This window comes from Ursus arctos, unplaced genomic scaffold, assembly GCF_023065955.2.
Source record: "Ursus arctos isolate Adak ecotype North America unplaced genomic scaffold, UrsArc2.0 scaffold_11, whole genome shotgun sequence".
Taxonomy (NCBI): domain Eukaryota; kingdom Metazoa; phylum Chordata; class Mammalia; order Carnivora; family Ursidae; genus Ursus; species Ursus arctos.
In genome coordinates this window covers 55,574,646-55,600,509 of record NW_026622775.1, presented here as the reverse complement: position 1 = coordinate 55,600,509, position 25,864 = coordinate 55,574,646, and the positions used below count along the sequence as shown (strand labels likewise).

Below are 25,864 nucleotides of genomic sequence, written 5' to 3'. Positions count from 1 at the left end.
GAGGTTTTCTGTGACTCTTCCGAGAGTCAGAGCAGCAGTGGCCTTATCCTAGCCTCTGTCTCAGAACAGAGAGATTGCAGTCTGCTCTCCACTGAGCTCTCTTGGCCACTTTAACTCTGTTTCTGTTGGTGCTGCCAAAAACCCTGCAGCATCCTGGGTTGTGCGCCCCAGAGCCACTCTTCCAGCCCTCACTTCCAGGGCCAGCACGTCTCTGTCCTTTGTGCTTCTAACACCGCCAGCTGCCCCCGGTTCCCACATGCACTCCCGAGCTCCCTGTTTCAGTGTGGTTCGTGCGCACTCCGGAGCACACATTTTCAGTCTGGTCGCCTGTGTTCCTGGGCTCACGGTCTCAGTCTGCTCTCTCACGGGTACCGGTCCGTGAGTCTGGCCTGCTCCCTAGTGCAGGTGGCTATTGCTTCCCAGCACGCGAGCGTGGCAGCTCCCTCACCCTTCCTTTTATCTTCCGATATCTGTGCACAGATTCATGGCTCCCCGCTTTGTACCTCAATAAGTACTGGAGATGCTTGTTTGTAGAGATCTAGATGTGTCTTCCTGTGTCTCAGGCTGATTCCGTGGGTTTTCAGGATAGTCTGGTACATATCCAGCTCGACTCAGGGGACCAGCTGAAAAAGGGGTCCCCTACTCCTCTGCCATCTTTTTTCTCTCTCCCTAAGTCTTGCTTTTTAACCAGACTAACAACCTCTTTTATTTAAAGTGATTAGACCAATTACTTTTCATGTAATTTTCGATATACTAATGGTATGATTGAGTTTAAACCTATCATTTTGCTATTTGTTTTCTATTTGTCTCATCACTTTTTCTGTTCCTGTTTTACTTTTATTCTCCCTTCTTTTGATTATTTTTAGCATTTTATTTTACCTCTACTATTTGCCAATATAGACCTTTTCAAAAACTTAGTTGTATTTCTCAGCTTTGAAGATACAGTTTTAGCCTTTTATACTCTTCCTTCAAATAATATACCACTTCATATATGACATAAGAAACTTTTCACATTATACTCCCATTTCCACCCTCTTGTCTCTCCTTTTGGCATTGTTGTCATACATTTTACATCCACATGTTACACACTCCACAATAATTTTTTATTGTTTTTGCTTTAAACATTCAGAAATAGCAGAAATAGCCCCTGTCCACCAACCTGTGTGGTTCTCTTCATTTTTGAGAAAAAGTAGAACTTGAACCAACAACAAAACATCTAAAAAATCTATCAAAGAAAATTGTAAACGTGAAGCATTTTTAATACAGGACAGATAGCTGTTGAACTGATGGGTGCATAGACCGATTCCAAGAGGAAAATTGCCAGATTACATACCTCTTGAAATTTCTTTCTACTGTATTATTTTATGTTAAGTTAAGAAAACTATTTAGTGAAAGGAATAAACTAAAACTGACTTTTTTTTTTTTTTACCAGGGTTAAAATTTATCTCAGCCAAAAAATATTGCATCTTTATGTAGAGTCCCCTTGAATTTGGGTATATAATGGATATATGCTATATATTTTTATTAATTAGCATGTATCTGGAGAAACTGTTACCGTATACATATTCTGCACACTGCTGGTTTATAATATACATGGTTCAAATAATAAACAAATTGAGCATAAATTCTGCCAAGAACAGGTGATTCAGCAAAAGAAATACTTTCAGTACCATCATTAAGTGTTTTAACAAGCAATGTATCTTCACCATCTTGTAGCTCATAACCATTTTTTTCTTGTGCTGTAATATGTAAATGATGTTCAAATAATGGAAATCTATCCTTTTTTATTCTCAAAAACAGATTGTACCAATTAAATTGGCAAAGTATATAAATTTTCATTAATATGCTAAACATTGTGTTTTCTTCACAGTCTCCAGTCTGGTGTAGGATTCTTAGCAGAGCCTTAGGTTTTAGGTTTCAAATCTCACAGGTTCCTTTAGGGTTATTAACTGAATTCCGAGACTCATGTATATAGACATTTGTTTCATTGTCCTGTCTGTCCATCACATTCTAATTGCTGATGGGTTGATGAACAGGGCTATTTCTGTTATTCCTGGTCTTATCCAAACAAATTTAAATTTTAAACACCGCAACTATACATTGTTTTTTTCTCAAGTCAATTCCTTCTCACCTGCTGCTATAACTGATTCTCAGTATGAACATCAAAATGCCTATCTTTCCAGCCTTGCCTTCTTGTGGGAAAGGCTCCACTTACAGTCCATTGTTCATGGAAGTGATGGTAGGCTTTTTTTTTTTTTTTTTTGCACTATTATGAAGTTGCTTATTTAACCATTGTTAGCTACCCAGTAGCTCTTAGGATAAATGATACAAAGGGCCACCAATTATGTGTGATAGCGCTTTGCCAAGCTTCAGACTAACTCAGTTCAGAATTTGGGAAAAATATATGGGGAACATTGGCCATAGGAAAGTGTGAGAGAAAGAGACACAATAAAAGAGGGACGGACAGTATGGGCCTTGAGTGAGAAGAAACAAATAGGCAATTTCTAGCACTGCCTGATTTCTCAAAGATTTCTAATTCCATTCCCTGGGCATACCCCAACTAAACACCTCTCCCTGCCTTTTAATGGTGACTTAAGTGAATCCCTCCCTATATTTTGAAACCCAAGCATAACTCACCGGTTTAGTTTCCTCACTGAAAAAATACAGAGCTGAAATTCAGGAAAATTAGGTTTTAATCTTAGGCGAGTCACCTCTGGAGCTTCTAACTCTAAATATATGATATAAAATAAAAAATTAGTATTAGCTCTTTATAATTTTTTATTTCATTTCTACTTTCTAATGATCTTACTCCTACTAAGAAATCTGTTGACTTTTTTAGATGTTGAGGACATGTTCACTTCCAGATCTCTCAAAGTTGTTCAGAACACTGATGGATGTTCCCACTGTAGGAGATGTATGTCAAGACAATCTTGAAATAGATGAAATTGAAGATGAGCATCTTAAAGAAGGACCTTCTGATTCTGAAGACATGTGAGCATGATGTCATTAATAAATACTAGCACTAAAAAAATTTCTGAGTTTATGTGAATTCTAGAGATGTAACTCACCTAGACAGTTTTAAGAATTATCTGTAACTGATTTTTCACCACTCCTTTACCTTTTTACAACTATATCAAGTACAGTCATATAAGTTTTGATATGTATATTTGCCTCTGAGTAATATAAGGACTGACTCTCACTTGAGGAATATGAGAAAATGGTTTCTGTGTGTGCTTTCTGTCATATTCACCACTGAACATCTAGCACATTGACTTGTCCATGGTACATGCTTAATAAATATTGCTTAAGTGAAGGAATATTAGCAGTTTAATAACTGTTTAACAGTTTAACACCGCATGATACAGGGATTGCAATGGAAAGTTGTGAAATATGAACTATTCTACAGTTCCCCAGGGAAAAAACCAGAAACCTCTACATCTTTCTCCTCCCATGTATGATTTCAAAACCATGACAGTGGGAAGTTAGCAGGTAGACTAGTTGTTTTGTTTGCATATGTGTGTGCATATGTGTGTTCTGCATATAACTTAATTGCTTTCACAAAATTCCTTTCTTCGTGATTCATGGGGAATCTACAATCCAAGAGGCAAATTTAACCAACACTTCTGAGAACTGTAGGAAGTGATAGCCCATTAGATAGTACAAGTAAGCCCTCTCACCCCCTCAGAAAAATGTTACCAATATGGGGGGGAACTAAAGTGTTCCAGAAGGTATAGTGTATTCAAATCACCAGGAAAATATGGTATAAAATATTGGGATTTTTTAAGACTTATTTTCTGATACTTTTGAACTTAAGTTTCTGTATTTTACCTCTTTTAATAGAAAGATCTGTGTTTGGATATGATCGATACCCAATTAAATCTGTCTCGTGATTTTTCCCCCTATAATAGTTGAGCCAGAGCCACTGTATCTGGCACATATTTTTTTCTATTTGTTTGTTTTTCTTAAGCCTTGCCTCTTGCTTCTTAAATTTTTAACCAAACCGTATCTATTAAAGATTTTGCCTCCCTTTTTTCATCTTTCATAGAGTTCTTTATATGTTTGCTAGTGTCCTCAGATTTTGCAGGAAGTTACCCTTTTATCCTTGTTTTCTTCTGCTTGGCTATAGTCAATAAGCGTTTTAACTATGTGTTTTTATTGAGCCTCTTGGAGAACACAACAACATATCAGCACCTTTTTGGTTGACAGAGTGCTAAGTAACAGTTTTTCCTCAAGTCATCCATTTTTATCTGACTGCACAGTAACTTGTTTGTGGCTTGTGTTCTTTTAATTATTAGTTGATGACAGATTTTTATTTTAAAATTTAAGTTAGAAGCTTTTAATATTAACCTTAAAATTTTGAAAACCAAGTTATTTTTTAAAGTAAGTTAGTCCATACCAGAAAATTTCACTTGATGTTTTCCTTGGGATTTTTTTTTTTTTTTTTGGTCCAAACTCAAGGTCATATAATAAGAACATCTACTAAAATGTGAATTCAGGGCCAGATTTTAAAATATATCTTTCAAAAAAGATGTTAATCTTATACTTTTCTTGTAATGGCAGACTTGGCAGCCCCATTTACTTTAATACCATCTATGATGGGCACTGATTCCTCTGGGTTGGCCATAGGAAGATTTTATCAACAGGTCATTATTTAATCATTGTTGTCATGGTACATAGAAGATGTGCATATTGTGTTAGTCTTGTAATTAAATATAAAGTGAAATGCTACTAATAGGATGATCCAAAAGATTAGATATACTCTCTTTCTCATTCTAATTAGATGCTTTGTTTTTCTATATCTGCTACAAAGTCAAAGTGTAGATTGTACACATAAATACAAAATAAAGATATTTCTACTTAAAAGAGTATTTTCTTTTCCATTAATGGATATTTTATTTAAGATCTTGCAAATACCATTTCTATTTTAGCTTTTCAGTAAATACTTATTTAATTGGAATCTAAACTTGAAGGCTTTAATCACTTTTTGTGTCCTGTTCAGCATTGCTTTTCTGGTGGATGAAATCCTCAACATGGGTACATAATCTCTTTCAGAAGACTTCATTTATCTAAAATTTCAATTAACTCTTTATCTACAGGCTTTTCCCTTTGCATGGCACTTTAGGAGAAAGAGGCAAATCATAAGAGAAATAAAGTTGATAAGTACATTTTTGGGGTATTGTAGAAGTGGTGAAAAGACCTAGATTTCAGTCTTTATTTGCTATTTATTGATTGTGTAACCTTGAGCAAATCATTTAAACACTTTGATTCAGTGTCCATGTCTCTAAAGTGAGTTATGAGTTATGTGTAGATAAAATTTTAGTAATAGGATAACACTGTTTAATAAACTAAAGTACTATATAAATCAAGGGTATTATTTGCATAAATTAATTCCAGCATCTATAATCCCTTGAAAATAAAATTAATATCCTGAGCGATGCCTTGGAAACAAGATAATCTAGTGAGGATTATTATGGTTAGTATGTTTTAATTATTCAGTAAGGCCCATTTCTTAAGTATTTTAGAAACGTTTTCAAGAATAAACATCTAAAGGTAAGATTTCTGGTGACTATTTTATTCACTAGATCATCCTATTAACTTGGATATATAATTCCCTAAGTATTTCCATTTCTAAAAATTCAAATGTCCAATGAGTGTTTATATGGAAAGCCTTTCATATAGTATACTACCATTATACATCCACACAAAGATTTTGCTAAATTTTCAAAATTACATAGAAGAAAAATATTTGAATATTAAGTATTTTTGTAGAAAGCAAGTGAAAAATCTCTTTAGTCTGGCCTCTTAAAATACTGAAACATTCTTTCAAAATTTAAGCAATGAATAATATTGACAGTTAAGTGATTCTCTTTTGGCAAATCAGGGTCATTTTAAACAAGTCATCTTCTGGCTTATGTATTCCAGAAATGTGTCATGTGCTGTATGTATAATTGTATTAATCTTCATTTACTTTGTTAAAAACTACTGTGTAGGTTTTTCAGATTTCTTTTTATCCACTGTTAGTACTTTTAAAAGCAGAAAGGAATGCATGTATATTGAATTGAAGTAAAATTTCAAAATAAGGTGACATTTTGGTAATATTTAGTTTAATTTTTTAAAATTTCAGTGTTTTTGAAGAAACTGACACAGATTTACAAGAGCTTCAGGCCTCTATGGAACAATTACTTAGAGAACAACCTGGAGAAGAATACAGTGAGGAGGAAGAATCAGTCTTAAAGAACAGTGACATAGAGCAGACTGCAAATGGGACAGATCTGGCAGATGAGGATGACAATCCCAGCAGTGAAAGTGCCCTAAATGAAGAATGGCACTCAGGTACATGGTCATGATCGTGGGACTTTTTTTTTTTTTCAGTGTATACAAATATTTCAAGTAGAGTATATTTTTCTGATACCTGATATGAACAGTTTCCAAATTTAAATACTGAAGTATGCTTCTGTGTCTCTGACTTTTATTCATTCTTTTTCTTTTCACACAAATGCCCATATACATTTGCTCCATTTCTTTCCCATTAAATTTTGGAAATGCTTTTGAAGCAGTTTTATTGTTTTCTTATCTTTCTTGACTTATTTTTTTAGTACTAAAGATAACAGCCTAGTTTTCTTAGCACTTTATATTTTACAGAGAGCTTCCACATACAGTAGTTAGCCAGCAGGGTTAATGCTAAAAGCAGTTTTTAAAACCTCAACTTTTTTTAAACTGTTCTTTGTTCATAGTATTACCCCTAAGATGCATAGAAAATAGTGTATTTCGAGAACTATATTATGTTTATTTGGGAAGAAGAGCTAATGTGAAAAGGAACTTCAGTAACTTTGTCTTTTACTAGAATGTTTCCAAGTGTCTTGGACATGTACATGACGTAAAACATATATAGCATTTATAATACTTTCTAAATGTTTTACTAAAGTTTTATGATATGTTGCATAAGTCATCTGCCTCTTGCATGCTTTTTCATGTTTTGGCCCATGTTTAATGTCAACTTTTTAAAAACAGTAGTTAGGGTTGGTTTGCTTCAGTGCAGAACATACGGGTATGCTTTTTTCATTTTTTACTCTGTTAGAATGTTTTTATTCTAATCAAGTTACTGTTTATGTCTATAAAAGAAAAGATTCCCAAAGTAACAGTCTTGTTAAGACATTTACATATACACTGATTTCCTACATAAAAGGGAATATTTGTAATGACAAAAACTTTATATTGAAAGTACAAGTAAGTCTTTCAGTGACATCACTCATCAAAAAGAATTTTAGTCTTTTAGGGTAAGAATTATTTTATTCATTCTTTTTTTTATTTTTTAAAGATTTTAGTCATTCTTCTTAGTCATAAAATATCTTCTTTTTATTTCTGCTTTTTAGATAACAGTGATGGTGAGATTACTAGTGAATGTGAATATGATAGTGTCTTTAACCATTTAGAGGAACTGAGACTTCACCTGGAGCAGGAAATAGGCTTTGAAAAATTCTTTGAGGTTTATGAGAAAATAAAAGTAAGTAAAATGTCAGTTAAAACATTTAACTTTGGGGCACCTGCCTGGTAGGTAGAGCATCCAGTTCTTGATCTCAGTGTCGTGAGTTCAAGCCCCACCCTGGATGTGGAGCCTACTTTAAAAAAATTTTTTTTTTAATTTTGAAATATGCTCTTTTTGAATTACTAGTGAAATGTCAGCAATTTTTATAGGTCAATAGATTTATTATAAGTAATAAAGTCTCTAGAGAAAGTTATTCATATATTAATTTATATTTGAAAATTTGGTATAGGCTATTCATGAAGATGAAGATGAAAATATTGAGATATGTTCAACAATAGTTCAGGATATTTTAGGAAATGAACATGAACATCTTTATGCCAAGATTCTTCATTTAGTCATGGCAGATGGAGCCTATCAAGAAGGTAAGATTTCCTCAGTCTATATTTTAAGTAAATGTGCAAAAAACAGGATGACAAATGTAAATGGCTGAGCTTTTATCACATGCGTTTTGGTGAAATCTATATTGGAATCATATCTTAGTACTTATGAGCAATTATAAAATTAACCATGTCATATACTTTTACTGATTCTATCATTTTTATTGACTTAAGTCCTTGAAGTTCATATTTTTACTTAATTTATAAGTAACATATGAATGAGATTTTTTAAAAAGACTCCTTATTGGACAGCTCTAGAAATTAGAATACTTTCTTATCCAGGATGTTGAAGTAAACTTTTAGACATAACATGCTTCAGCAATATGTACAATTTCTCCTGAGTAATACCAAATGTAATCTCTTCCATTCACAGTAAACGGAGTTCATTTATAGTGATTTGAATGTAAACCATTTTTATATTTGGAAAATACTTACCTATAGAATCACTTAAAATATATTAGAACTTTACTGAAAATTATTACTTAAAAATTGTGTTTCCCCTTAAATTTAGTCAAGAGCACTAAACATGGTACCAGAGCAGTGGTATGGTCTGACTCTGACAAGCTAGTAACGTGACATTAAGTGATTTAAAGTTTCAGTTTCCACTGCTGTAAAAGGGTGATCACCATTTTAATGTACCATGAATTGTTTTTGGAGTACTTACTAAGTGCTTCTTGTAGCCTAGTACTTTATTACTATGGACGTTAAAAGATGTAGTCTGCTTACATGTTGAATTTGGAAGATGAGACGTAAGTATATGAAAATGTAGAACTATATATAAAAATGCATATTCTAAAATACTTTTCAGTGCAGTAGGAATTAGAGAAGGGAAGCTTAGATTGTGAAAACTAGAAAGAAATGTAGAGCCATAACTTGTCAGAAAACAGTAAAAATCAACGTGTATTAGAGTTAACATCGGAAGCTTCTTATTGAAAATAGTCTTTGTTGTGTGGAAGTGTTGAATCACTGTATTGTGCACCTGAAACTAATATTACACTATATGTTAACTAACTGGAATTTAAATAAAAAAAGAAAACTACTGGTGATTAGATACCATGAAGTGTTTAAAGTACATAGAGGAAATCATAGAAGGTGTGTGAACTGAAAGAACTGACAGAGTGAAGGAGATGTTTTATAAAGTTCAGTCTCATAGTAGTATTCTGGATAACTTGGAGAGTACTAAGATTGCAAATAAGATCTGTTTTGAAGCTGTAGATGCCTTTGGGCACAAGATGGTGAATACCTAGATATAGTGTTCATACGAGTGAACATAGTGTTCATGAGTGAATATGCAGTTCAGGTATTTTAGAGCCAGGCTTTTAATAAAAACATTTGATATTTTTACTCATGAAAAATTAAGTTTCCTAAAATCAAATTCAAGAATGTCTTTTATTTTGGGAGCAACTTTACTTAGTTAAGTTATAAACTTATTTATATTGACCATAAAGTTCAGCCAAAAAAAAAATTTTTTTTCAAATTGGTAAGTAAAAGTTTTCTAAAAACTCTAATAGTTATTGTTAAGTCAGAACCAGAAAATCTCTGGACGCCTGGGTGGCTCAGTCGGTTAAGCATTTGCCTTCGGGTCAGGTCATGATCCCAGGGTCCTGGGATTGAGTCCCACATCGGGCATCTAGCTCAGCAAGGAGCCTTCTCCCTCTGCCTGCCACTCCCTCTGCTTGTGCTCGCTCGCTCACTCTCTCTGATAAATAAATAAATAAAATCTAAAAAAAAAAAACCTAGAAAATCTTCAGGTACAGTGGGTACCCTTACCTTATAGATTCAAAAACCACTGCATCTTCATTAGTATTCTTAACAAAATAACTGCCAAGAAAATATTAGGGTCATTAGCAACAAGTAATGGATTGAATATAAGCCAGTAATTAGTGCAACATATGTTCTTAATTATGGTTTTCTTTAGCCTGCTTAATAATTAAGATCACAAATAGGCAAAACCAGAATAGTATTTCATATGTATGGTAGTGCTATCAAACCTATCAAAAGAAACTTAAAGGAGCTCCTTTCTTTTCTTTTTAATTTTTTTATTTGTTTAGAGTTGACACACAATGTTATACTAGTTTCAGGTGTACAACATAGCGACTTGAAAAGTTTATACTTTATGCTGTGCTCACCACAAGTAGCTACTGTCTGTCACCATACAGTGCTATTACGGTATCATTAATTATATTCCTTATACTATGCCTTTTCTTCCCATGATTTGTTCATTCCATAACTGGAAGCCTGTATCGCCCACTCCTCTTCACCCATTTTGCCTGTCCTCTCAACCCCCTCTCTGGCAACCATCAGTTTGTTCTCTGTAAGTCTGTTTCTGCTTTTTGTTTCCTTATTCTTTTTTTTTTTTTTTTAGGTTCTACATATGAGTGAAATCATATGGTATTCCTCTTTCTCAGTCTGACTTACTTAGGAAAATACCTCTGGGTCCATTTATGTTGTCACAAAGGACACACTCTCATCCTTTTTTATGGCTATGTGATATTCCAGTGTGTGTGTGTATGTGTGTGTGCGTGCACACATCATATCCATTCATATGTTGATGGACACTTAAGTTGCTTCCATATCTCGGCTCTTGTTAATAATGCTGCTATAAACAGAAGGGTGCATATATCTTTTCGAATTCGTGTTTTCATTTTAAATACCCAGTAGTGGAATTGTTGGATCAAATGGTATTTCTATTTGTGATTTTTTGAGGAGCTTCCATTCCTGTTTTCCACAATGGTTGTACCAATTTACTTTTGTACCAACAGTGTGTGAGGTTCCTTTTTCTCCATATCCTCACCAACACTTGTTATTTCTTGTCTTTTTGATACTAGCCATTCAGACTTACGTAAGGTAATATCCCATTATCAATTTGCATTTCTCTGTTGATTAGTGATATTGAGCATCTTTTCATGTGCCTGTCAGCCATCTATATGTCGTCTTTGGTAAAATGTCTATTTATGTTCTCTGCCCACTTTTTAATCAGATTGTTTGGGTTTTTTTGGTGTTGGGTTGTATAAGTTGTTTGTATATTTTGCGTATTAACCCCTTATCAGATATATCATTTGCAAATATCCTCTCCCATTCAATAAATTGCCTTTTCGTTTTGTTGATGGTGTCCTTTACTGTGCAAAAGCTTTTTATTTTGATGGAGATCCAATGGTTTGTTTTTGTTTCTGTTTCCCTTGTCTGAAGAGACTTATCTAGAAAAATGTTACTATGTTACTATGGCTGATGTCAGAGAGATCTCTGTGTTCTCTTCTAGGATTTTTATGGTTTCCAGGCTCACATTAGGGTCTTTAATTTATTTCTGTGTATGGTGTTAAGACATGGTCCAGTTTCATTCTTTTACATGTAGCTGTCCAATTTTCCCACCAGCATTTATTGAAGAGACTTTTTCCCCATTGTATATTCTTGCCTCCATTGTCATAGATTAATTGACCCTATAATTAAAAGTTTATTTCTGGGCTGTCTATTTTCTTCCATTGATTTATATGTCTATTTTTGTGCTAGTACCATATGGTTTGGATTACTACAGCTTTGTAGTATATCTTGAAATCTGAAATTATGATACCTTCAGCTTTGTTTTTCTTTCTTAAGATTGCTTTGGCTATTTGGGTTATTTTGTGGTTGCGTACAAATTTCAGTATTCTAGTTTTATGAAAAATGCTGTTGGTATTTTGATAGGATTGCACTGAATCTGTAGATTGCTTTGGGTAATACATTTTGGCAATATTAATTCTTCTAATCCATGAACATGGAGTATCTTTCCATTTGTGTCATCTTCAGTTTCTTTCATCAGTGTTAATAGTTTTCAGAGTATAGGTCTTTCATGTCTTTGGTTTATTCCTAGGTATTTTATTCTTTTTGGTACAATTGTAAATGCGGTTGTTTTCTTAAATTCTCTTTCTACAGCATTATTAGTGTATAGAAATGCAACTGATTTCTGGGTATTAATTTTGTATCCCAGGACTTTACTGAATTAGTTATTTTGTCTAGTAGTTTTTGTTGGAGCCTTTGGGATTTTCTTTGTATACTGTCATGTCATCTGCAAATAGTGACAGTTTAACTTCTTTACCAATTTGGATGCCTCATTTCTTTTTATCATCTGATTGTTGTGGCTAGAACTTCGTGTTATGTTGAATAATAGTGGCAAGAGTGGATATAACTTGTCTTTTTCCTAATATTAAAGGAAAAGCTCTCAGTTTTTCACCACTGAGTATGACGTTGGCTATGGGGCTTTCCTAAATGGTCTTTATTATGTTGAGGTATCTTCCCTCTAAACCTATTTTGTTGAGAGTTTTTATCATGAAGAGATGTTGAATTTTATAAAATGGTTTTTCTGCATCTATTGATGATCATGTGATTTTATCCTTTGTTTTGTTAATGTATTATGTATCAGATTAATTGATTTGTGAATATTGAACTGTCCTTGCATCCTTGGAAAAAATCCCACTTGATTGTGGTGAATGATCCTTTGAATGTAATGTTGAATGCAGTTGGTTGAGAATTTTTGCATGTTCATCAGGGATATTGGCCAGTAGTTTTTTGGTTTTGTGGTATTTTTGTCTAGTTTTGGTGTGGGGATAATGCTAGCCTCATAGAATGTATTTGGAAGCTTTCCTTCTATTTTTGAAATAGTTTGAGGAGAATAGGTATTAATTCTTTAAATGTTTAGTAGAATTCACCTGTTGCTCCATCTGTTCTTTTATTTTTTGATTATCAATTCAATTTATTTACCAGTAATCTGTTCAGATTATCTGTTCCTTATTCAGTTTTGGAAGATTGTGTGTTTCTAGGAGTATATCCATTTCTTCTAGTCCAATTTGTTTAGCATATAATTTTTTGTAGCATTCTTTTATAATCCTTTGTATTTCTGTGTTGTCAGTTGTTACTTCTCTCTCATTTAATTTTATTAACTTGGGTCCTTTCTCTCTTTTTTCTTGATGAGTCTGGCTAAGAGTTTACCAATTTTGTTTATCTTTTGAAAAAAACAGCTCTTGGTTTCATTGATTTTTTTTCTATTCTTTTAGTCTCTGTCTCATTTATTTCTGCTCTGAATTTTTTATCTTCCTTCCTTTTACTCAGCTTGGGCTTTGTTCTTTTTCTGGTTCCTTTAGGTATAAGGTTAGATTGTTTATTTAAGCTTTATCTTGTTTCTTGACATAGGCCTCTGTCATTTTATTTCCCTCTTAGAACTGCTTTTGCTGCGTCCCAGAGATTTTGGACCACTGTGTTTTCATTTTCATTTGTTTCCATGTATTTTTTGGTTTCTTCTTTGTTTCGTTAGCCCATTGGCTGTTTCATATCATGGTGTTTAGTCTCCATGTATTGTTTTTTCCAGTTTTTATCTGTGATTTATTTCTAGCTTTATACTGTTGTGGTTGGAAAAAAATGCATGGTATGATTTCAATTTTCTTAAATTTACTAAGGGTTGTTTTGTGGCCAAACATGATCTATTCTGGAGAATGTTCCATGTGCATTTGAAAAGAATGTGTATTCTCTTGTTTTGGAATGGAATGTTCTGTTTATCTCTTATGTCCATCTGGTTTAATGTGTCATTCAAAGATACTCTTTCCTTTTGATTTCCTGCCTGGATAATCTAGCTATTGGTGTAAGTGGAGTGTTAACGTCCCCTACTATTATTATATTACCATCAGTTTCTGTATGTCCATTAATATTTGCTTTATGTATTTAAGGTGCTCCAGTGTTGAGTGCATAGATGTTTACTATTGTTATATCCTCTTATTGGATTGATCCCTTTATCATGATGTAATGCTCTTTTTCTCTCTTGTTGCAGTCTTTGTTTTTTTATTTTTTAGAATATTTTATTTATTTATTTATTTATTTATTTATTTATTTATTAGAGAGAGATAGCAAGAGAGAGCATGAGTGGGGAGGAAAGGGAGAAGCAGGCTCCCCGCTGAGCAGAGAGCCTGATTTGGGGCTCAATCCCAGGACCCTGAGATCATGACCTGAGCAGAAGGCAGACGTGTACCAACTGAGCCACCCAGGTGCCCCTGCAGTCTTTGTTTTAAATCTGTTTTGTCGGGGGCACCTGGGTGGCTCAGTCGTTAAGCGTCTGCCTTCGGCTCAGGGCGTGATCCCGGCATTATGGGATCGAGCCCCGCATCAGGCTCCTCTGCCATGAGCCCGCTTCTTCCTCTCCCACTCCCCCTGCTTGTGTTCCCTCTCTCTCTGGCTGTCTCTATCTCTGTCAAATAAATAAATAAAATCTTTAAAAAATAAATAAATAAAAAAAATCTATTTTGTCTAATATAAAGTATTTCTACCATGGCTTTTTTTTTTTTTTTCTTTTCTTTTTGGCTTCCTTTTGCTTGGTAAATGTTTTTCCATTCCTTTACTTTCAGTCTATATGTGTCTTTAGATATGAGGTGAATCTCGTGTAGGCAGCCTATAGATGGGTTGTGGGTTTTTTTTACGCATCTCACCACCGTATGTCTTTTGATTGGGCCATTTAAGCCATTCACATTTAAAGTAATTAATTGATATGTATGTACTTACTGCCAATCTGTTGTTTTCTGGGGTTTTTTTGTAATGTCTGTTCCCTTCTTCTCTTGCTCTCTTTCTTTGTGATTGATGAATTTTTGTAGTATTATCTTTGGCTTTTTTTTCCTTTTTACTTTTTGTGTACCTATTACAAGTTTGGGGTTTGTGGTTACCATGAGGATCATATATAACATCCTAAGTATATAGCAGTCTATATTAATTTGATGGTAATTTAAGTTCAAACACATTCTTAAAAACCTTCTTTTCTCCCTTCTCCACATTTAATGTACATGCTGTCATATTGTTTGTCCTTTTCATCACTTTCTTTTGTCTAATTATAGCTATTTCTTTTCAACTTAAAGAATTCCCTTTAACATTTTTTATAAGACTGGTTTAATAGTAATAAATTCCTTTATCTTTTTTTGTCTTGGAACTCTATCTTTCCCTCAAATATGAAGGATAATTTGCCGGGTAGAATATTATTTTTTGTAGGCTTTTTCCTTTCAGCACTTTGTTTTTTTTATTTTTTTTTATTTTTTAAGATTTTATTTATTTATTTGACAGAGCTAGAGACAGCCAGCGAGAGAGGGAACACAAGCAGGGGGAGTGGGAGAGGATGAAGCAGGCTCACAGTGGAGGAGCCTGATGTGGGGCTCGATCCCATCACGCCGGGATCACGCCCTGAGCCGAAGGCAGACGCCCAACCGCTGTGCCACCCAGGCGCCCCTCCTTTCAGCACTTTGAATACATTATGCTACTCTTTCTGGCTTGCAAAATTTCTGCTGGTAAATCAGCTGAGAGCTTTATTGGTTTTCCCTTGTAGGTTTTTTGTTTATCTTTTGCTGCCATTAAAAAGTCTTTCTTTCTTCATTCTTAACCTCTGACATTTTAATTATTATGTGTCCTGGTGTGGACCTCCTTGGAACTTCCCTGCTTCTTGGACCTGAAAGTCTATTTCCTTTCCCAGGTTAGGGAAGTTTTTAGCTATTATTTCCTCAAATAAGTTTTTTACCCCTTTCTCTCTTTCATCTTCTTCTGGGACCCCTATATACGAATGTTTGCTTGGTGTTATCTAAGAGATGCCTTAACCTATCCTCATTTAAAATTTTCTTTTCTCTTTTTGATGTTCAGCTTGGGTGCTTTCCATTTCCCTGTCTTCCAGATTACTGATATGTTCTTCTGCATCCACTGATCTACTGTTGATCCTTAAGGGAGCTCTTTTCCTTTAAAGAAGTATTATAGAACCATTGCATCACTTTGGGGGGAAAAATGTCAGAACTTATATATCCAAATAAATAATAGTTTCTTTAAAGTAGAGATATAAATTTATCTAATGAAGATTCTCCATTACACAAAATATCTTGGAACTTCTGGAATTTCACTGACACGTTATATACCAGTTTCTTTTGATTGTCTTTCTTTGTATGAGTGTTTATTCCGGGCACATTTAGGTTTTTTTGGACAAAGTTTTAAAGTTTCTTGAAGCCAAGCTTAGTGAATGAAGTGGGAATCAAGATAAATTTGTTGTCTTTTAGTTTTTAGGTATCTCATCACAAAGTAATGAGCTTAATTTTTAGAGTGAATTTGTAAACTGATTCTGAATATTTTGAACAAGAATTCTGTTCTAGAATATCTGTCAAAATTACTTTAAAGATATGATTTGTATGCTAAAGTGATTTGAGGATTTGAAATGTTTAAAATGTTGCTTAATTTTAGTGATATAAATTTTCATAAGTTTTATTTATATTCTATCTTGTCAAAAACTTTAACATTGCACTTAAAAATATATACAGTGCAAGGTAAAAATAAGTTTAAAAAATGATTGGGAAAGTCAGCATTTCAAGCAAATGAGCATAAGCAATGATTATTAAGCCAAGAATGAGGTGAGAATACAAATTTAATGTTCAAAGGGCCTCTACATTTTGCAAAAATAGGTCATAAATTTGGTGCTTATCTTTCTAGCAAAGCAGGAAACCTAATTAATTACATGAGTCACTGTTCTTGAGATAAAACACGTCACTCAAAAGACAGCTATTTTTGGTATTAAAACAAAGGAACAATTTTCCCATGGTTCTTAAAAGCGGGCACAATCATACAGTGTTCCTCAAATTTTAATAACATGTGGATTCCTTTAAAAGGGGAAACTTTTATTAGACTTCAAGAATCAGGGGTGCCTGAGTGGCGCAGTCGTTAAGCATCTGCCTTTGGCTCAGGGCGTGATCCCAGCATTCTGGGATCGAGCCCCACATTAGGCTTCTCTGCTAGGAGCCTGCTTCTTCCTCTTCCACTCTCCCTGCTTGTGTTCCTTCTCTCGCTGGCTGTCTCTATCTCTGTCAAATAAATAAATCTTAAAAAAAAAAAAAAGAATCAGTCCATAGGCCTTAGCAAAAAAGTCAAGCCTTAGTCTTTCAAAATATCTGTCAATTGAGAATTACTACTGTAAAACAGATGTTTTTCCTCTAAATATTGAAATGTTATTTGTTTTCAAAATTAGTATATAAAATTTAAACATTATCTGGAACTTGAATATTTCTGATTTTATTGAGATCTTGAACCCTGGTTTTATAAAACAGTGCTATATAATGAACTAAAAATTATCTTGAGTAATTTTTACAATATTTGGGTTTCATTGGCCTCTTTCTCATAATATGACCTAGTATAATTTGATGGCATGAAGCCAGAGAATGACTCCACTTAAGTTAATCTGTGTAGAATGCCAAACTAGTTGTATTCATAATCAGATTGTTTATCCTTCAGGCAGTTCTCGATAAGTATTGTTTCAATACTGCTTTTTGTAAGTAATCAGCAATGTGCTTGGGGTTCAACTTTGCTTGACGAATATTTGGAAAACCTTTATTTGGTATTGCTCCTTAAGCTGAGAACTGTAGCAGTTGACTGAGCCACAGAGTAGAATTGACATGTTTTTTGGATAGTTGAGTGGCTTCAAAAGGGCTATCTCTCCTACAAAGCACCAGGAATCAGGCTAGGCTTATACACTCCTCAAGAAGTGATACTGGGAGAGGGTTCAACGTGGTAGCATAGGAAGATCGGAAGATCGGAAGTTCACCTCCTTCCACAGGCACAACAAATCCACAAGTACATAATGAATAATTCCTTCTGAAGGAGTCCTAGAAAGTGGATGAATGAAAACTCCACAACAAGGGATAACACTGAGATGGATAGAAAAGGCATAGATACGATCTCACTACAGAAAAAAACTCACACCCCTGGTGCAGCACTCCATGGTCAAGAGGGATCTCAAAGGTATAGAACTTTTTTCCTGAGGAATGGTTGATTTGAGCTCCACATCAGACACCCCAGTCCTTAGATCCTGTAGAGGAGAGACAAGTCCCCCAAATACCTGCTTTTGGAAATCAACATTGATCTATAGAGAAAGGAAAACCTACACTTAAAGGTCTTGACTACAGACTCATTCAACCCAGAAACGAGCACGAAACACCAGATCAAAAACACATAAACCATAGGTGAAGGAGAATACTTACTCATCTTGGAGCAACTGCTGGATTCTTCCCAGTGACAGAGACTGGCAGCAGCCATTTTTACTACCTTGTTCTGCCATGCTGATCCTGGCACTGGCAGGAGCCATTATGGAATCTTTCCTGTAGATAGCTAATGCCAGGGCACATGCATCATTCAGAACTCTGTACAACTCTGCATATTGGCTGGGCCTCACTGCTATCTGGGCCAGAGACAACCCCCTCCCACCATTGTAGCCACAGCAGTCAAGGTTCCACCAGAACAGGAGGATATATGCAGCCCACACAGATGATCTTTGGAGTACCTGGCTCTGGTGGCAAGGGGTGGGGGGAATTGTGTTGTGCTTCTGGGCTACACAGGACATCTCCTACATAAAGCTTTTCTTCAGATCAAGAAATGGACCAGAACCATGTAATACATAGAAACAGATACAAGAGTTAGGCCAAATAGGAGATGAAGGAATATGTCCCAACAAAAGTATAAGACAAAACTTCAGAAAAAGAACTGAAGAAAATGAAGATAGCAGTCTACCTGATAAAGAGTACAGCATAATAGACATAAAAATGCTGACTGAACTCAGGGAAAGAATGGATGAACACAATGAGAATTTCAAAAAAGAAAATAAAAGAAAGTAGCAATGAGAGAGGAAGAAAACATTAACAGAAATGAAAAACATACCAGAGAGAATAAATAGCAGATTAGATGATAGAACAGATCAGTGAACTGTAAGACAGGATATTCTAAATCACCCAAACTGAACAGCAGAAAGAAAAAGAAAATTAGGATAGTTAAAGGGACCTGTGCAACAACATCAAGCATATTAACAATTGCATTATAGGAGACTCAGAAGGAGAAGAGAGAGAGAAAGGGTTAGAAAATTTATTTGAAGAAATAGTAGCTGGGATGCCTGTGTGGCTCAGTCAGTTAAGTGTCTGCCTTCAGCTCAGGTCCTGCGTTTGAGTTCCACATCAGGCTCCTTGCTCAGCAGGGAGCCTGCTTCTCCCTTTTCCAGCCATTCCCCCTGCTTATGTGTGCACTCTCTCTCTCTCTCTCTGACAAATAAATAAAATCTTTAAAAAAAAAAAAAGAAAAGAAAGAAAGAAAGACTAGCTGAAAACGTCCCTAGCTTGGGGAAAGGAAACACATCTATATCCGGGAAGCACAGGGGGTCCCAAACAAGATGATCTGAAAGAGAGCCACACTAAGACACATAATAATTAAAATGTCAAAAATTAAAGATAAAGAGAAAATCTGTAAAACAGCAAGAGAAAAACAGTTACATGTAAGGGAACCCTTGCAGACTGTCAGCTGATTTTTCAGCAGAAATTTTGCAGGCCAGAAGAGAGTTGCGTGATATATTCAAAGTGCTGAAAGGAACAAACTAACAACCAAGAATATTCTACCAGACAAGGTTAATATTCAGAATTGAAGGGGAGGTACATTTTCCCAGACAAGCAAAAGTTACAAGAATTCATCACTACTAAATCAGCTTTAAAAAGAAATATTAAAGGGTCTTTTTTAAGCAGAAAAGAAGGCAGGCCATAAGTAGGAATAAGAAATTATATAAAAGAAAAAAATCACACCAGTAGAGGCAAACATATAGGACAGGTAGTGAATCAATGACTTACAGAGCTAGTATGAGGGTTATAGACAAAAGTAATAAAATCAACTAAATTTACAATAATTATGGGATACACCAAACAAAAAGATGTAAAATAAGTATGACATCAAAAACTTAAACATGATGTGGGAGGAGGAGTAAAAATGTAGTGCTTTTATAATGTGTTCAGAATTAAATACCCACCAATTTATTTTTTTAGTATTTTTTATTATATTATGTTAGTCACCATACAGTACATCCCTGGTTTTTGAAATACCCACCAATTTAAAATAGACTGGCATACACATAAATTGTTATATATGAACCTCACAGTAACCACAAATCGAAAACCTGTAATACATGCACAAAAAAATAAAGAGAAAGGAGACCAAATTTAACTCTAAAGAAAAATCATAAGAGAGCAAGAGAAGAAGAAAGGAACAGACAAGAACTATAGAAACAAGAAAACAATAAAATGGCAATAAATATATACCTGATATAATAGCTTTAAATGTAAGTAGACTAAATGCTTCACTCAAAAGACATAGGGTGGCTAAATGTATATTAAAAAAAAAAAAAAGAAAAAAAAGAAAGTCCCATCTGTATGCTGTCTACCAGAGACTCAATTCAAATCTTAAGACACAGACTGAAAGTGAAGGGGTAGAAAAAGATACTACATACATTTACTAAATAAATAAAAATCTTAAAAAAAAAAAAAAAAAGAACATTCCATCCCAAAACAGAACATTCTTCTCAAGTGCACATGAACATTCTCTAGAACAGATCATATGTTAGACCACAAAAAAAAAAATTTAAGAAGATTGAAATCATATCAAACATCTTTTTTTTTTTTTTAAAGATTTTATTTATTTATTTGACAGAGATAGAGGGAGAGGAAGAAGCAGGCTCATAGCGGAGGAGCCTGATGTGGGGCTCAATCCCATAACGCTGGGATCACGCCCTGAGCCAAAGGCAGACGCTTAACCACTCTGCCACCCAGGCGTCCCCATATCAAACATCTTTACTGACCACAATGGTATGAAACTAGAAACCAACTACGAGAAGGAAACTAGGAAAAAACAAACATGTAGAGACTTCAACATGCTACTAAACCAATGGATCAAATGATAGAGGAAATCAGAAAATACCTTGAGCCAAATACAAATGAAAACACAGTGCTCCAAAATCTATGAGACGCAGCAAAAGCAATTATAAGAAGGAAGGTCGTAGCAATACATGCCCATTTCAAGAAACAAGAAAAAGCGTAAATAAACAATCTAACCTTACACCTCAAGGAATTAGAAAAAGAAGAATAAGCCCAAAGTTAGTAGAGGAAAGAAATAATAAAGATCACAAAGGAAATAAAATAGAGACTAAACAAACAGTGGAAAAGATTAATGAAACTAAAAGTTGGCTATTTGAAAAGATAAAATTGATAAATCTTTAGCAAGACTCATCAAGAAAAAAGGAGAGAGGGCCCAAATAAAATCAGAAATGAAAGAGAAATTATAACCAATACCACAGAAATACAAAGGATCATAAAAGACTACTACAAATAGCTATACACCAATAAATAGAAAACCTAGAAGAAATGGATAGGTTCCTAGAACAAATAGTCTTCTAAAACTGAATTAGGAAGGGATAGAAAATTTGAACAGGCTGATTACAAGTAATGAAATTGAAGCAGTAAAAACACAAAAAAACAGAAACAAAAAACAAAAACCTCCCAACAAATAAAACTCCAGGACCAGACAGATTCACAGGTAATTCTACGAAACATTTTTTAAAAGTTAGTATCTATCATTCTTAAACTACCAGATTATTGAAGAGGAAAGAATGCTTCCAAGCTCTTTCTATGAGGCCAGCATTACCCTGAGACCTAAAATCAGAAAAAGACACTACAAAAAAAAGAAAGTTATAGGCCAGTATCCCTGGTGAACATAGATGCAAATCCTCAACAAAATATTAGTAAATTAATTCAACAATACATTCAAAGGATCATACACCATGATCAAGTGGCATTTATTCTGGGAATGGAAGGATGGTACAGTATTCACAAATCAATGTGATACACCACATTAACAAAACACAGAATAAAAGGCATGATCATCTCAGTAGATGCAGTAAAAGCACTTGCTAAAATTCAGTATCCATTTATAATATAATATAATATAATATAATATAATATAATATGTAATATAATATTATATAACTTAATATATGATAAACCCACAGTAAGCATCATACTTAGTGGTGAAAAGTCAAAAGCTTTTCCTCTCAGATAAGGACAAAACAAGGATGCCCACTGTCAGCACTTTTATTCAATATAGTATTGGAAGTCCTAGCCACAGCAGTTGGACAAGAAAAGGAAATAAAAAGCATCAAAATTGGAAAAAAAGAAGTAAAACGGTTACTTTTCCCAGATGAAAGGATACCGTATAGGGAGAACTTTAAAGCCTCCACACAAAAACTATTAGAAATAATAATTGAAGTCAGGAAAGTTGCACAATACAAAAGCAATATATAAAAATCTGTGTGTTTCTCTCTCTTTTACTTTCAAGTTTTTATTTAAATTCTAGTTAGATCATACAGTGTAATATTAGTTTCAAGAGTAGAATTTAGTGATTTATCACTTACATATAACACGGAATGCTTGTCACAAGTGCATTCCTTAATACTCATTACCCATTTAATCCATCCAGCTACCCACCTCCCGTCCAACAACCCTCAGTTTGTTCTCTATAGTTAAGAGTCTGTTTTATGGTTTGCCTCTCTCTTTTTCTCCCCCGTTCATCTGTTTCATTTCTTAAATTCCTCAGATGAGTAGAATCATATGGTATTTGTCTTTCTCTGACTATTTCACTTAGCATAATACACTCTAGCTCCATCCACGTTGTTGCAAATGCCAAGATTTTTTTTTTAATGTCTGAGTAATATTACTGGAAGTCCTAGCCTCAGCAGTCAGACAACAAAAAGAAATAAAAGGCATCCAAACTGGCAAGGAAGTTAGACTTTCACTATTTGCAGATGACATGATACTCTGTAGAAAATCCGAAAGATTCCACCAAAAAATTGCTAGAACTGATACACGAATTCAGTAAAATTGCAGGATACAAAATCAACATACAGAAATCTGTTGCATTTCTATACACCAATAATGAAGCAGCAGAAAGAGAAATCAAGGAATCAATCCCATTTATAATTGCACCAAAAAACATAAGATACCTAAGAATAAACCTAACCTAAGAGGTAAAAGATCTGTACTCTGAAAACTATAAAACTTATGAAAGAAATTGAAGATGTTGTGTTTCTATGCGCTAATAACAAACTAGCAGAAAGAGAAATTAAGAAAACAATCCCATTTATAATTGCATCAACAAGAGTGAAATACCTAGGAATAAATTTATCCAAGTAGGTGAAAGACCTGTACTCTGAAAAAAATAAGACATTGATGAAAAAAAAATTGAAGATGACACAAATAAATGGAAACATACACTGTTCAAAATCAGTTGGAAGAATTAATATGTTAAAATGTCCATATTACCCAAAGCAGTCTACAGATTCACTGCAATCCCTATCAAAATAATCCTAGAATTTATATGCAATCACAAAAGACCTTGAATAGCCAAAGCAATCTTGGGAAAGAAGAACGAAGAGGTATCACACTCCCTGATTTTAAACTATCCTACAGAGCTGTAGTAATCAAAACTAGCACAAAAACAGACACATATTATTAATGCAACAGAATAGAGAGCCCAGAAATAAACCCATGCTTACATGCTTATATGTTCAATTAACCTACAGCAAAGGAGGCAAGAAATTACAGGGAAAAGACAGTCTGTTCACTAAGTGATGTTGGGAAAACTGGAGCGCTACATGTAAAAGAATGAGACTGGACCGCTTTCTTACACCACATATAAAAATATACTTAAAATGGATTAAAGACTTAAAATAATACCTGAAGCCATAAAACTCTGAGAATAAAACATAGGCCGTAAGCTCTTTGACATTGGTATTAGCAATACTTTTTTGGATCTGTCTCCTCTGGCAAGGACAACAAATGCAAAAATATACAAGGGGCACCACATCAAACTACAAAGGTTTTGCACAGCAAAGGAAACAATCAACAAAATGAAAAGGCAACCTCCTGAATGGGAGAAGATATTCAAAAAAGACATATTCAATAAGGGACTAACATTTGAAATATATAAAGAACTCATAAAACTCAATATCAAAAAAAACCAAACCAATTAAAAAAAGGCTGATAGCCACTTTTCCAAAGAAGACATAAAGATAGCCAACAAGCACATGTAAAGATGCTCCACATCACTCACCATCAGGGAAATTAAAGTCAAAACCACAAAGAGATACCACCTTAAACCTGTCAGAATGGCTATTATAAAAAAAAAGATAGGAAATAGTATTGACAAGGAGGTAGAAAAAAGGGAACTCTTGGTGGGATGTAAATTGGTGCAGCCATTGTGGAAAACAGTATGGAGGTTCCTCAAAATATTAATAATTGAACTACCATACAATCCAATTCCATTTCTAGGTATTTATCCAAAGAAATTAAAAATACTAAATCAGTGGGGCACCTGGCTGGCTCAGTTGGTAGAGCACGCGACTCTTGAACTCTGGGTTATGGGTTCAAGCTCCATGTTGGGTGTAGAGATTACTTAAAAATTAAAAAAAGAAAATACTAATTCAAAAAGACATATGCATTCATGTTCATTGCAGTAATATTTACAGTAGCCAAAATATGGAAGCAACCTAAATGTCCATACATAGATAATGGATAAAGATGTGGCAAATATACACAATGGAATACTACTCAGCCAACAGAAAGAGTGAATTCTTGCCATTTGCAACAACATGGATAGACCTAGAGGGTATTATGCTATATGAAATAAATCAGAGAAAGACGAATGTCATATGACTTACATGTGGAACCAAAAAAAAAAAAAAAAAACAACGAAAGAAACAGAACAGTAACAGAAACAGAGTCATAGATATAGAGAACACACTGGTAGTTGCCAGAGTGGAGGGAAGGTGGGAGGGATGATGGAATAAGTGAAGGGATTAAGAGGTACAGTCTTCAGTTATAAAAGAAGACAAGGGATATAATGTTCAGCATAGGGAATATACTTAATAACATTGTAACAGCTTTGTACAGTGACAGACTGTAACTAGACCTTATGATCATTTTGTAGTGTATATAAATATCAAATCAATATGTTGTACACTTGATACTAATACAATATTGTGTGTCTGTTAGTCTTCAATCTAAAAAAAGAAAAAGAAGCAATATCAGAATTTCATACAAATTTCATATCACACAAATGAAAAGGGATGAGGACCCTGAAGTTCTGTATCATAAAGCCTATCAGTATATCCTTGAGCCTAGAAAAAGTATAAAGCAGTTAATCAAATGCTTACCCTGGAAACCTTCTAAAAAATATCTTATTGAAGCCCCTAAAACATTGCAACTTACTAATATGTAAAAATTACATATACTAATATATAAACTCACTAAACTGGTTGTAAAATGTATATGAAACTATATAAATAAATTGCTGTTTTGTATTAATCCTAAAACAGTTCAATGTTAGACAGTGATTAGATTTAGAATAACCATTTCAAAGTCATTCTTATTGGAAATACTTAGACCCTAAATCTAGTTGTCTTATAGATTGTTCTTTAAAACCACATTAGGAGATAATAATTAAACCATGTCATCTGCATATGGTATTTACACACTTTGATTTTCTGTTTTAGGGGAGGGGGAGATTAATGAAGGGAGAGGATAAGTAAATTATATGTTGTTCACCCAAAAGTGGTATCAGTGTCATTAAAAAATAAGTTTAAAAGATCATCTAAAATACATTTCTGTTTTATTTTACTGAAAATGATCTGAGTCCTCAAAAGATGGCCTCCCCTCTTCGGCTGCCTGATCCTGTTAGAATATAGGTTTGGTAAGCATCTGCAACTGCAGCTATTAGTAAAATTAATGCCATTTAGTCCATAGCTTAAGTACTATCCAGAGTCAGAAGTCAAATAGAACTAGTAAAATGTGTAAATTATTTTACATTATTCCTAAAAAGTTCCTCTACAAGGGAAGGGATTATAGCTGTGGCAATGGTAGAATGGCAAAGGCCACCAAGTCCTCATGTAGAGTATCAGTCTTGGCAGTCTGTGCCTGTAGACTTTCCTTCCACATTTATTTTAGATGGATATTGTGCTGTGCTTATGTAATGAAGTTCTCTATAGCAGTTAAAACAAATGAACTTAATTTTCACCTATCAGTATGGATAAGCCCCACAAATACGATGAATGGAATAA

General features: G+C 34.2%; 1 protein-coding gene across 12 annotated transcripts in view; it reads left to right on the top strand.

Moving 5' to 3' along the window:
* NEK1 (NIMA related kinase 1) overlaps positions 1 to 25,864 on the top strand; it is a 251,489-nt gene that overhangs the window by 193,350 nt on the left and 32,275 nt on the right. For all 12 annotated transcript variants that reach the window (XM_048212192.2, XM_048212194.2, XM_044379262.3 and 9 more), the window contains 4 exons: positions 2,840 to 2,991; positions 6,125 to 6,333; positions 7,374 to 7,504; positions 7,776 to 7,908. In XM_048212192.2, coding sequence (XP_048068149.2) covers positions 2,840 to 2,991; positions 6,125 to 6,333; positions 7,374 to 7,504; positions 7,776 to 7,908 — 625 coding nt within the window. The remainder of the gene's footprint in view (positions 1 to 2,839; positions 2,992 to 6,124; positions 6,334 to 7,373; positions 7,505 to 7,775; positions 7,909 to 25,864) is intronic.